General features: G+C 36.6%; 1 protein-coding gene across 6 annotated transcripts in view; it reads right to left on the bottom strand.

Annotated features, from left to right (window-relative positions):
* The window catches only part of SENP7 (SUMO specific peptidase 7), a 145,332-nt gene that overhangs the window by 53,068 nt on the left and 78,732 nt on the right, over nucleotides 1-13,532 (bottom strand). For all 6 annotated transcript variants that reach the window (XM_007532622.3, XM_007532624.3, XM_060198443.1 and 3 more), the window contains 5 exons: nucleotides 11,241-11,425; nucleotides 9,181-9,517; nucleotides 7,327-7,478; nucleotides 5,425-5,571; nucleotides 1,635-1,668 (listed from right to left, as the gene is read on the bottom strand). In XM_007532622.3, the coding sequence (XP_007532684.2) occupies nucleotides 1,635-1,668; nucleotides 5,425-5,571; nucleotides 7,327-7,478; nucleotides 9,181-9,517; nucleotides 11,241-11,425 (855 nt within the window). The remainder of the gene's footprint in view (nucleotides 1-1,634; nucleotides 1,669-5,424; nucleotides 5,572-7,326; nucleotides 7,479-9,180; nucleotides 9,518-11,240; nucleotides 11,426-13,532) is intronic.

Below are 13,532 nucleotides of genomic sequence, written 5' to 3'. Positions count from 1 at the left end.
ATATAACATATCACTGTTTCTTCTGAATAGCTAATGATACACTCCTTGATAATTAACTAAAATTTCATAATTAAGATTATCAATATATTTATTCTGTGCATTATACATTCATAGCACTATTACAGCTTTTATTAGATTGATAATCATAATGCATTAACTGTGGATTTTGTAGAAAAGTATCTGGAGACAGTCCTACCCTACTAGGGAAAGACAGAGATAAGGAATATGGTTTGACCACTTGATGTCCCTGCCTAGCAGAGGGGCAATTACAGAAGCCAGAACTTCCTTCTGCACCATAAAAAGAATTTTGGTCCATACTCCTAGTAAAGAAAATTATAGAAGATGACCAGAGGGCTCTGTACCCCAGAGTCTTTGTTTTTATACCATCACTGAAAAGGAAAAGAGTCTGGAAAACATCAGAAGTCAGGCATTGTTTCACTTGTCTGAGAAGGAAGAAGTAAAAGGAAGGTCACTTGGAAGTGGTAATAGGTATTGCTGTGTCTTAAAAAGGAAGTGAAGGCAGAGCCATAAAAGTGACTAAAAATGGGGGGTGGGGAGATGATAGGTAGATAGACAGACAGACAGAAAGACAGGAGCAACTCGTGGGGCCAGGCAGTGCGCAGCTGGTTAAGTGTTCACATTACAGTGTGCAAGGACCCAGGTTCAAGCCCCTGGTCCCCAACTGCAGGGGGAAAGCTTCAAGAGTGGTTAAGCAGGTTGCAGGTGTCTCTCTCCCTCTCTCCCTCCCCCACCCCTCTCAGTTTCTGCCTCTATCCAATAATAAATAAACTAATTAAAATATTTTTTAAAAATCTTAATAGGCAACCCATATCTGTGACATTGGGAGAACTATTGCAATTTCCATTGGAGGGGGATGGGGACAAGGACACAGAACTCTGGTTGGTGGGGACAGTGTGGAATTATACCCCTATTATCTTATAATCTTGTAAATTACTAATAAAAAAAGAGACAGAAAAAAAGAAAGGTATCTGGAGAGTCGTTACTTTGATCCCATCCTCGAATAGAAGTCTCCTCTCTCATACTTCATATCTGAAGTGCTAGGTATAGTTTTCATCTATCTATATATATATAATTTACCCTTTCTATTGCTTATTACTTATTTTAGGGTCATCACTTATTCTGGAAGATTTTTAGTTGAGGAAATGGAAAAATGGTATAAATCTTTATAAGTTGCAGGTACGCTTTGCAGTATACTTTGCTAGTAAGGTAAGCTAACAAAAGGTTTTTTTTTTTTTTTCAAAAAAAAAAAGAACTTTTAGCTGCTATGCAGAAAACATTTCACATGCTTCTGAGCAACATTAAAACTGTTCTTATGCTTCTAATAGTTTCTATTTCCATAATTCAAAAATCTTCTTGCTATCAAAATTATACTCTTAAATCCCCAAAACTATTGTGAATCCCTTAATATTACTTAACTAGAAGTCATTAAAACAATGGGACTATTCTCAGTGTTACTAAACAACTTAACTCCTCTTTTAAAGTATTAATGTTAAAATATATTATCAAGCTAAACTTTATACTGAACAAAATACAGGAAGTTGGTTACAGAAAGATTTCAGATTTTTTTGTATTCAAAATTACAGTGAAAAGTTCATAAGACAATGACAGCTTACCTTGAAATGGGATCTTAATATACTTTGTTGTGAACTAAAAGGAAAGAAAAATAAATGAATTGGTATACCACTCAAACTATGTTGCTATTCAAAATATGTTTTTCTTTATCAAACCACAAGTATATATTCAGTTTCTTTTCTCCTAATATTTATTTTAGTGATATATATATATCATTTAGCATATATAAAATGATATGTATCATTTTAATTATATATAGACATAGAGATAGAGATATATAGTGGTCCGGGAGGTGGCGCAGTGGATAAAGCATTGGATTCTCAACAATGAAGTCCTGAGTTCAGTCCCTGCCAGCACATGTACCAGAGTGATGTCTGGTTCTTTCTCTCCTCCTATCTCTCTTATGAATAAATAAATTCTTTAAAAGAGAGAGAGAGAGATAAAGAGAGTTACTCCAGAGTACTGCTCAGCTCTGGCTTATGTTGTTGTTGGGGACTGAACTTGGGACCTCATAATCTCAGGCATGAAAGTATTCTGCATAACCATTATGCTATCTCCTTAGCCCAACAAGCATCTATTCGAAGTATAAACTCAAGTGGCCAAGCCTCTGCACAGCAATGGCTTTTGGTGGTGCCAAGAACTGAATCTGTGACCTATGATGCCTCAGGATCTAAATGTGTTACTGAGCCCCTAGCCCCTAAGTATCCAAGCATTTTCATGAAAAAGACAAGGAAACAGTTCACTGTGAAATTAGTTCTTTGTGGGGGTTTTTTTGTTTGTTTTTTGTTTTGTTTGTTTGTTTTTAATATTTTATTTATTTTATTTTTGAGAGAGATACAGAGAGAGAAAGACACAGAGAAGAACACCAGAGCACTGCATAGCTCTGGCTTATTGTGGTGCAAGGGATTGAACCTGGGACTTCGGAGCCTCAGGCATAAGAGTCTCTTTGCATAACCAGTATGCTATCTACCCCCATCCGTTTTTTTTCTTTTTTTTTTTTAAATTTATTTCTTTATTGGGGAATTAATGTTTTACATTCAACAGTAAATACAATAGTTTGTACATGCATAACATTCCCCAGTTTCCCATTTAACAATACAACCCCTTCACTTCACAGTCAATGTCCATCCATGAATGACTGGGTAAGGAAACTGTAGCATATATACTTAACAGTATATAACTCGGTCATTAAAAATGTTAAAATTAGGAGTCCGCCGGTAGCGCAGTGAGTTAAGCACTGGTGACGCAAAGCGCAAGGACCAGCCTAAGGATACTGGTTCGAGCCCCCGCTCCCCACCTGCAGGGGAATCCCTTCACAGGCGGTGAAGGAGGTCTGCAGGTGACTCTCTCCCCCCTCTTTCTTCCTCTCCTCTCTCCATTTCTCTCTGCCCCATCCAACAATGACGACATCAATAACAACAGTAATAACTACAACAATAAAACAAGGGTAACAACAGGGAATAAATATTTTTAAAAACATTTTTTAAATGCTAAAATCTTGTCTTTTGTAACAAGGATAGAATGTGAAGTGATTATGGTAAGTGAAGTCATGAAGTGAAAGATAACTTCCAGGTGGATTCTCTCTTATGTGAAATATAAATAATCAACACAAAAGAAATAATAAATCACAATAAAAATAATTTAGACTCTGAAAAAATGACAGCTATGGAAGGACGGACTAAAGAAAAGGACAGAGGTCAGTTTGTAATGGGAAAACTACAGAGTGGACTGGGGAGATATATAGCATGATGGTTACACAACAGACTCCCACACATGAGGCTCTAAGGTTGGAGGTTCAATTCCCTGCACCTCCATAAACCAGAGTTGAGCAGTGCTGAAGGAGGGAGAGGAGGAAACTTATACACTGGCTTATCCAATGCCAGGGATTGAACTTGGGATCTCATGCCTGCCAGTCTAAAACTCTATTCCCTGCACCACCACTTACGCTACTCTCTCTAGCTGAAAAAAGTTGAGCCTAAGGAAGGAAGTCACAGCAGAGAAAGAGACAGAAAATGATAGGAAGTAAGGGAGGGAGAGAGAGGGGAAAAGGATAAAAATAAATGGCCAGGGAGGTAGCTCAGTCAGTAGAGCACAAGACTTGCCTACAAATTCAATCCATGGCACTGCATATGCCACACTGATGCTTAGTAACTCATTATTTTCCCCAAGCTATTTTATTTGTGATTAATAGGAGCTTCCAACATTATAAGATTATAGGGCATAGTTCCATGTCTTACTAATTCATATTCCCTGCTCTACCCCTTATGTTAATATTTCTTAATAATAGTAAAACGTCTAAGAAAACCCGATTTATAATCTGACATAGGTGATATCATTTAATTAATGTTTAAAAGTGCCTAGTTAAATCTGAAACACTTCTGGAGGATATTAAAATTGAATAAATGCAAGGCTTCACCAAAATTTTTTTTATCTTTTATTTATTTTATTGGCTAAAAACAGAGAAATCAAAAGGGCAAGAGGAGACAGGAAGGAAGAAAGAAAAAGATGCCTACAGCACTACTTCATTACTCATGAAACTTTCCCCCTAAAGGTAGGGAGGGACTAGGGGCTTGACATAAGATTCCTGTGGGAAGTTTATGCAAGAATGTAAATAGTTCTGCTTTACCAAGGGTGCAACCCAGACCCCAATGCACTGAAAGAAGTTCCAGTGGTGAAGCAGAGCTGCAGGTGTCTCTCTGTCTCTTTGTCTATCTCCCCCTTCTTCTCAATTTCTGGCTGTTCTATCAAATAAATATTTAAAATTTTTTTTAAATTGCAGTATTATGTTTTTTTTTCCCTTTCTCTCTGTGTCTAAAAAAGCCAGCCCAGGGGCTGGGTGGCAGAGCACCTGATTGAGTACACATGTTACAATGCACAAGGACCTGGGTTCAAGCCCCTGGTCCCCACCTGCAAGGGGAAAGCTTCACAAATGGTGAAGCAGGACTGCAGGTGTCTCTCTCCCTCTCTATCTCCCCCTTCCTCTCAATTTCTGGCTATCTCTATCCAATAAAGATAATACATTAAAAAAAAAAAAGTCAGCCCAGAGAAATAGAGTCTGGAGATGGCAGTTGCCCCCCACACACACACACATCCCCAAACCCCACCCACCCACTCACACACACACATTAATTCTGGTAAGGAAAGAAAATTCAGAAAATGTTTCTTGGAAGATGCAGTATTTCAGATAAACCTGGAAAAACAAATTTGATAGGCAGGGATGATGACAAAAACAAACTAAAATCTATTCTGGTTTTATGAAAGAAAGAATACTTTAAAAAAAATTAGAAAGACATAATAGGAACTGTCCTTGGAAATTCTTAACAGGCAAGTTTAAGATTTTGGAGAAGTCACTTTACAATATGTAAATCAATTTAAAATGAGATTTCTCTGATAACAAATGGGAACAGTACTAGGACTTCAGTAGTGCAGTAAAGCTTACAGAGTTGTGCTGGTATACTCCCCAAATTGATATAATTTTAGAAATGAATAGTGAATCAATAGAGTTTAAATTGAAATATAATCAAATTTCTTCTCTATTTTACTGTGAATAAAAGTCTATCACTATTGAATATTAGGAGTTCAAAGAATATCAATTCCACATACAATTTTCCAACACATGCTTTTTGTTAAAGTCAGATCAAAGATATTTTAAAGTATTCTCCTATAATTTTATGATTCCCCCACATAATTAAAAGCACATTTGAAGGAAGGTTTAATGACATTTTCAAAATCACAAATTACCTCAATTCTTTTCATTTACACTTTAAAAAGAAGATATCTGAGATACCTGTTCGAAATCTAAAACTTAAAGAAAAAATTAAATATACTTACTGTAACATAACCTTTAGAAGTTCCTTTTATTTTACCAATATAAACAGAAGTAAACATAAAATCCAATTGTAAATCCATCTCGTTGTTAGGTGTTATACGGGAAATATTTTCCATGACAGGGTTATATGGACATAATTCAGTTGAAACCTGACAAGGAATGAATCATAAAATACATATAACTTAAGAACTATAAAGGTTTACAGTGATCTTTAAAGTCAAAATGTGCAAGTTACTATTAGTCAATCAGTGAAGGATTTTATATTGTTCTCATGATTTTAAAAAAATAGCTATCTGGATGTTATTCTCTAAAATTATGTGATTTATCGTAAGAAAACAACTCTAAACATCAAATACAAAGTTAAATTATATAACCCTATGCTCCAAAATCTATCTTCTTCTATATCAAAGTCACGATTTCTAATTCAGCATTTCCTAATGAGCTTGATTCATATTTAACTGAACAAAAGTATATCATATTTATATGATGTTTTAGTTTAAAATAAGTTTTTAAATATAATAGCTCTTTTAAATTCCCACAACCATTCCCATTTGGTACCTCCCCCATAACACATTTTCAAAAGTAAATAGATGTTTAGATTGGTTAAAGTGACTTGTCCAAGATCATACAGTTAATAAGAAGGAAACTAAAATTCAGGTTTGTCTCCAGGTCATGTTATTTTAACCACAATTTCTGTAAATAAAGGAAAAACAAGGAGCATCTCAAGCTGAAAGTATTGTAATACTGTTCTAAATATCATATATCTTCATATCTGACTCATTTAATACTCAAAATAGCTTTTTTTTTTTTTTTTAATAGAGCACTCCTCAGCTCTGGCAGGGAATGAGGGATTTGAACCTGGGACTTCAGAGTCTCAGAAATGAGAATATCTTTGTATAACCATTATACAATCTTCCCCCCATCCTCAAAGTAACCTTCTGAGGTAAGTGTTACCTTCATTTATCATGTGTGGACCTCAGAGACAGTTCACCACATAGTACGCATATCCCCAATACGAAGCAGCACTATAATGGGGAAAGGTACCATAATGGTTCTCATCCTCTCTCTCAAGTCTGATCAGGAATGGTGAAATTGTGCATGTATGATACGAAGAGAGAAGAAAGATGATGATGATGATGATGATGATGATGCATGTAATCAATCTCCCCCAAAGAAGAGTCAGGATGTGCTTACATCTTCAGAAATCATGTTCTTCCCATTATATCATACTGCATTATTAGGACTTAGGAAAAGGAATAATTTTAAATAAAGACAGAACTGGACGGTCAAACAGCTAAATTTTAGAAAATATAAAACTCTTGAAAATATTTTTATAAAGTACTTAAGTGTCCAGTGAAAATTACAAGGAAAATATTCAAGTCAACAAAAATTTACACTGAAACATATGATTAAAAAATGCTATAACCCAGCGGGTTAAGCGCAGGTGGCGCAAAGCACAAGGACCGGCATAAGGATCCCGGTTCGAACCCCGGCTCCCCACCTGCAGGGGCGTCGCTTCACAGGTGGTGAAGCAGTTCTGCAGGTGTCTGTCTTTCTCTCCTCCTCTCTGTCTTCCCCTCCTCTCTCCATTTCTCTCTGTCTTATCCAACAACGACAACAACAATAATAACTACAACAATAAAAAAAAAAACAAGGACAACAAAAGGGAATAAATAAATTTAAAAAAATGCTATAACCCTTTCACTTTAAATAATTACATATTTCCCTCAAACTACTATAAATGCTGTCTCAGCATTCTAATTAAAATACTGTTTAAAAAAATTTTTTTGAAATATTCTGCCTGATGAAATAGTCATTAGGCAGTAATATATATTTCACTATTAATTTGTAAAAGGCAGAAATAATAAAAAAAAAAAATTTAAAAAAAGGCAGAAATAAATTACCTGTATAGATTCACATGTCATCGAGGACAGTTCTGACAATTCAGAAGTGTTCTCATTTTCATTAGTGATGACATGGTCATGTCCAATTTGTATTTTAAGAATTTCTGGAATTTTATGTTCAACCGGCCCTTCTTCATCACTGGAAACCACAACTAAAAAAGGAAAACATATTTTTTTAATGTGTGACAATAATTCTGTGTCTAAAAAGAGAACTTTCTATTTTTGTAATATATCTTCAATAATTCCATCAAATTTAATCATCTAAATTAATTTTAAGAACTAGTCTATTATTATCTAATGTATACTAGTTATAACCAAAGTTTCCATGCCAGTGTTATTATTAAGCAGTTACCTGCAGCCTTACCTAAAGGAAAATGAAGACATTTATAAACTGATAAAGCCATGAGGAGAACTTAGGCACATGCTATTTGTTTGCCTGTTCTGTTTTGTTTAAGAACATATTTTAATTCTAATTTACATGTCATCACTCTGAATTACACTATTTTTATTTTTAATCAGTGCATTGTTCAGGTCTGGCTTATGGTGGTGCAAGTGACTGAACCTAAGGACTTGGAGTCTCAAGCATGAGAGTCTCTGTGTTTAGCCACTATGCTCTCTCTCTAGCCCTAAGTTACACTATAAATCCTACCACATTAGTTGCTTCCAGAAAGGGGAAATGAATGGCATGAGAAAGATAGAGTAGACTATTCACTGTCTATCCTTTAGGATCCTTCCTTTTCTATAAAATGTATCATAAATACTCAAGAATGAGTTAGAATCAGTATTAATAAAATGGTATTTAAACTCTGCATTTTAGCATCATCCACAAAAATGACAATAATGGTTCTTACAGAATCTTCCCTTTTTTTGTTTGTTTGTTTTAATTTTTATTTACAAAAAGGAAACGTGTACAAAACCATAGGATAAAAGAGGTATAACTACGCACAATTCCCACCACCAGATCTCTGAATCCCAACCCCTCCCCTGTTAGCTTTCCTATTCTTTAACCCTCTGGGAGTATGGAACCAAGATCACTGTGGGATGCAGAAGGTGGAAGGTCTGGCTTCTGTAATTGCTTCCCCGCTGAACATGGGTGTTGACAGGTTGATCCATACTCCCAGTCTCTCTCTCTCTCTTTCCCTAGTGGGGAAGGGCTCTGGGGAATCGGAGTTCCAAGGCACATTGGTGGGGTTGTCTCTCCAGGGAAGTCTGGTCGCATCCTGCTAGCATCTGGAACCTGGTGGCTGAAAGGAAAATTAACATACAAATCCTAACAAACTCTTGACCAATCATGGACCTAAATGCTGGAATAGTGCAGATGAAGTGTTGGGGGGTACTCCATTTTGTAGATAGCTAGTAGGCATATTTTAGTTATATTTCAAAGAGCCTGTAGCTATATTAGTGTTTTGGGGTTTTTTGTTTGTTTGTTTGTTTGTTTTTTGTTTTTTGCCTGAGCCTGAAATCTGATATGCAGGTAGATCCAAGTTATTGTCTAGAGAGATTATGTCATGGCTGGAAAAGGACCAGAAAGCTGGATCAGGGAAGAGAGTAGCTCCCTAATATGGGAAAGGGGTATAAATATAGTTGACTGTAAACCCCATCAATTTGATGTGATCTGGGGCCCATAATTAGGTTAGGAGCCTGTGTGACCTCTGCATCCCTCTAAATCTGAGCTCACATTCTGTGGTCATGAGTAAGAACATTCCATGCTGCTCCAGCAGAATCTTCTTTAAACTACAAGATTAATTAACGGTAATATAAAAATTTAAAAATTTTATGAAAGAAATTCAAGTCGTTTCTTCCCTAAAGTTAAAAAAATACACCGAGCTTCCTACGAGCTTCCTTGTTACTTACTTGGTTCAGCAGAAACCGACAACTCATTTCCTTCACTGTGTTCACTTAAAATCGGCTTTTCTACTGTGTCCAACTCATTTTCATCCTTCGTAACCAGAGCAGATTTCCTAACAGTTTCGATGGAAACAGAATTCTCAAAAATTTCAGTGGTTGAACAGTCAGGTGTGCTTCTGGGATCAACACTCAAAGTCAGTGTCTCATTATTAAATGGTGACAGTTTAGTGAAATCACTTTCTACAGGTTCAGGTGTGGTTTCTTCAAGCAGCTTTGGGTCTTGATAATTTTCACTTGGTATTTCAAAATCAGCAGATTCTGTAGTGTCATTCTGTTGATCTTTCTAAACATAAATGCATTTAAAATCAGCAATTTTTCCCCAAAATTTCTACTATAAAAAAAATTAAGTTTCAAGGAGCCAAACAGTGGTACACCTGGTTAGGCACACACATTACAGTATGCAAGTATGCAGGTTCAAGCCCCTCCTGCAGGAAGGAAAGCTTTGTGAATTGTGAAGCAGTGCTGCAGTCTCTGTCCCTCTCCATCTCTCCCTCTCCCCTCTCAATTTCTCTATCAATAGTAATTTTTTTAATGGAGTTTCAATTTTTGTTTTAGATTTCAATTCTTTAAAACCATGAAAGTAAATATAGGGGCCAGGCAATGGGGTATCTGCTAGAGCACATAACGCTGCACAAGGATCCTGGTTCAAGCCTTCAGTCCGGGGCAAGCTTCATAAGTGTTGAAGCAGTGCTGCAGGTGTCTCTCTTTCTCCTATTTCCCCCTTCCCTCTCAACTTCTTTGTCTCTATGCAAAATAAATAAAAGTAAAATTAAGGTGATTTTTTTAAGTAACAGGAAAGCGTATTCTTCTGTAATTACAGGAATAGAAAACTACACCATTACACGTTGCCAGTTCTGCCACAGCATAAAGATATATAATTCGGTGATTCAATCTAATCTAAAGCCCAACATTGTTTCTTAAAGCATAGGGTGGGGAAACATTCATATTTACAAATAGTGCGGGGGCTGGGCAGTGGTATACCTGGTTGAGCATGAATGGTACAATGCACAAAGACCTGAGTTCAAGACCCTAGTCACTACCAGCAGGAGAGAAACTTCTTGATCAGTGAAGCAGCACTGTAGGTGTCTCTCTCTCTCTTGCTCTCTATACCCACCTTCCTTCTCAATTTCTCTTTCTCTAATAAATAAATAAATACAAACTATTTACCAACTATTCAGAATGCCTCCTAATATTTAAGTCAACTTCAGATTAAAAGGAATTTTTTATAGTTACGGATTTTGTTTGTTTGCAAAATTAATGAGCCCGGGGGCCAGGCAGTTGTGATCCTGGTTGAGTGCATTATTATACAGTTGAGTACTATACTATACACATTACTATACAGTTCTGGATTCAGGAGCCAGGCAGTGGCACATCAGGTTAAGCACACATAGTACAAAGTGTAAGGACACATGCAAGGATCCTGGTTCGAGTCCCGGCCCCCTACCTGCAGGGGTGTCGCTTCACAAGTGGTGAAGCAGGTCTGCAGGTGTTTATCTTGCTCGATTTCTCTCTGTCCTATCTAACAGCAGCAATGACAACAACAATAATAATGACAACAAGGGTAACAAGGGCAACAAAATGGGAAAAATCGCCTCCAGGAGCAGTGGATTCATAGTGCAGGCACTGAGCCCCAGCAATAACCCAGGAGGTAAGAGTGAGAGACAGACACCTGCAGCCCTGCTTCACCACTTGTGAAGCTTTCCCCCTGCATGTGGGAACCAGGGGCTTGAACCCATGTCTTTGTACACTATAATATTAGTGTGTGCTTAACCAGGTGCACCACCACCTGGACCCCTCCATTAACCTTCAATAAAGGAATTACAATTATTTTTTTAAAAAATTGATAAAAAGAGAAAGTTAAAAGAATATCATTTCACCAGTCAACTCACTTTCTTTTATCACCAGAGCACTCCTCCGCTCTGTGCTGGTGCCAGAAACTGAACCTGGAGCCTCAGGCACAAAAATAAACACTTGTTTAACTATGATATCTGAATTCTTCTACTTACTGTTTGTTCTGCAGATTCATACAAAGAAGTTGAATGAGAATCAGGTAAATTATTTTGAAGCCTTTTCAAAGGTCTTTTCCTGGAAATCACAATGGGTTCCATTTTAGAATCAGAATTTCTATTGTCCTTGTTTCTTCTGTTCACCTCTTCAGGATAATCACTACCTGTACTTCTATTATTAAGATCTTAAAAAACAAAACAGAAAGACAGAATTTCATTTAGAAGAGCTCAAAGGAAAAAAACTGTCAAAATAACTATACAAATGTTCAAAGTATATGTATATCCAAAAATAATTGTAAAACTTCACTGTTAAATTTTTTATATTGACATTGATAAATATTAAGTATATTTTATACCTGTATAAACTATGCACCTTGTATATGCTTTGTGTATAATATATTGTAAACTGTATACACAAAGCAGATGATCACTGCATAATAAATGAAATGAAAAAATTATCAAAAGTATCCATTAACAACTGAAGCAAAAGCAACCAAACCACATTGTTCTCTATGTTATAAATTGCATTTGACAATAAAGTATTAATAAAATTTGAAAAATTCACATCTTAACTTTGAGGGGCTGGCTGGTGGCACGCCTGGATAAGTATACTTATTACCATACACAAGAACCCAGGTTTGAAACCCCACTGCCCACTGGTATAAAGGATACTTCATAAGCAGTGAAGACTGTCTACAAGTGTTGTAACTTTCTCTCTCCCTCTCTATCTTTCCCTCCTCTTTCAATTTCTCACTGTCCTGTCCAATAAAATAAAAAGAAAAAAAAAAGGAAAAAGGAAAAATTAGCCACCAAGAGCAGTGAATTTGTGGTACAGGCACTGAGCCACTGAGCCCCAGCAATAACCCAGTGGCAAAAAAAAGAATTTTAAAAATAATAATTTTAAATAATAAAATATTTAATAATTCATTGTGATTTTTAGGCATACTTTTAAAATGTGTTTTATATATATATATTTATTTAAAAGGACTATACTTGGAATAAGTACTGATGACTGCTTTTTTTTTTTTAAGGGAGCAAAAACATCTGTCTTCAGAAAATAACTCTAGCTTGTGATGATTCACAAGGTTATAGAATTGCTACAGTTTGATTCTTCCTTTTAAATAGGCCCTGTCATTTTAAGTTTCTAATAATCTACTATCACATAGAGAAGTGTACTCTTTTTCAAGTCAACATAGCTCTTCTTTAAAACCTATATCAAGGAGGGCAGGCAGTGGTGCACTTGGTTAAGCACATATAGTACTAAAACCTACATCAAGTACTATTTAAAAATAGTAGGGGGCTGGGCAATAGTTTAGCAGGTTAAGCACACATGGCACAAAGCACAAGGACCAGTACAAGGATCCCGGTTGGTGGCCTCCCCACCTACAGGGAGGTCTTTTCATAGGGGTGAAGCAGGTCTGCAGGTGTCTATCTTTCTCTCCCCCTCTCTGTCTTCCGCTCCTCTCTCCATTTCTCTCTGTCCTAGCCAACAACAACAACAGCTATGACAACAATAATAATAATAACCACAACAAGGACAATAATGAGGGCAACAAAATGGGAAAAATAGCCTCCAGGAGCAGTGGATTCATAGTGCTGGCACCAAGCCCCAGCGACAACCTTAGAGGCAAAAAAAAAAAACCAAAAAACAGTATTTCAGTTATCAAATATATATACTGTAAAAGAATAAAGGGAGGGCAGGGTGGTGGCGCACCTCACTGAGTGCACATGTTACAGTGCACAAGGACCCAGGTTCCAGCCCCCAGTCCCCACCTGTAGGGCAAAATCTTTGCAAGTGGTTAAGCAGGGCTGCAGGTCTCGGTCTCTCTCTCTCTCACACACACACACACACGCACACGCACACGCACACGCACACGCACACACACAATCTTCCCTTTCCCTCTCAATTTCCGGCTATCTCTATCCAATAAATAAAGATAATTTTAAAAATTAGAAGAAGAAGAAAAGGAAGGAAGAAGGGAAGGAAAAGAAAAACCTTCAAGAAAGTCATATTTAGCTAGCTGAACAGTTTATCCTGGATTGTTTTCAGATTCTATGTCATCTGTACAAACTTAAATTAATTAGTTTATATACAGCAAGTCCCAAAACAGTTTCCTTTAATTTGCAATTTGTAATTTGAGTAACAGACTGGGCTGACCTTTCATTTAAAGTTCTTCAACACTACACAACTACTCTTCAAATTATTCTTGTTCTTACACACAATGACTGAATATTGTAACATGCCTCTATTATTACTTAAAAGGCAGACAGACACTAGGACAGAATTAAGGG

The sequence above is a fragment of the Erinaceus europaeus genome, chromosome 9 (genome assembly GCF_950295315.1).
Source record: "Erinaceus europaeus chromosome 9, mEriEur2.1, whole genome shotgun sequence".
NCBI classification, from domain to species: domain Eukaryota; kingdom Metazoa; phylum Chordata; class Mammalia; order Eulipotyphla; family Erinaceidae; genus Erinaceus; species Erinaceus europaeus.
The sequence above is the reverse complement of the archived record's forward strand: the minus strand, read 5'-3'. Positions and strand labels throughout refer to the sequence as shown.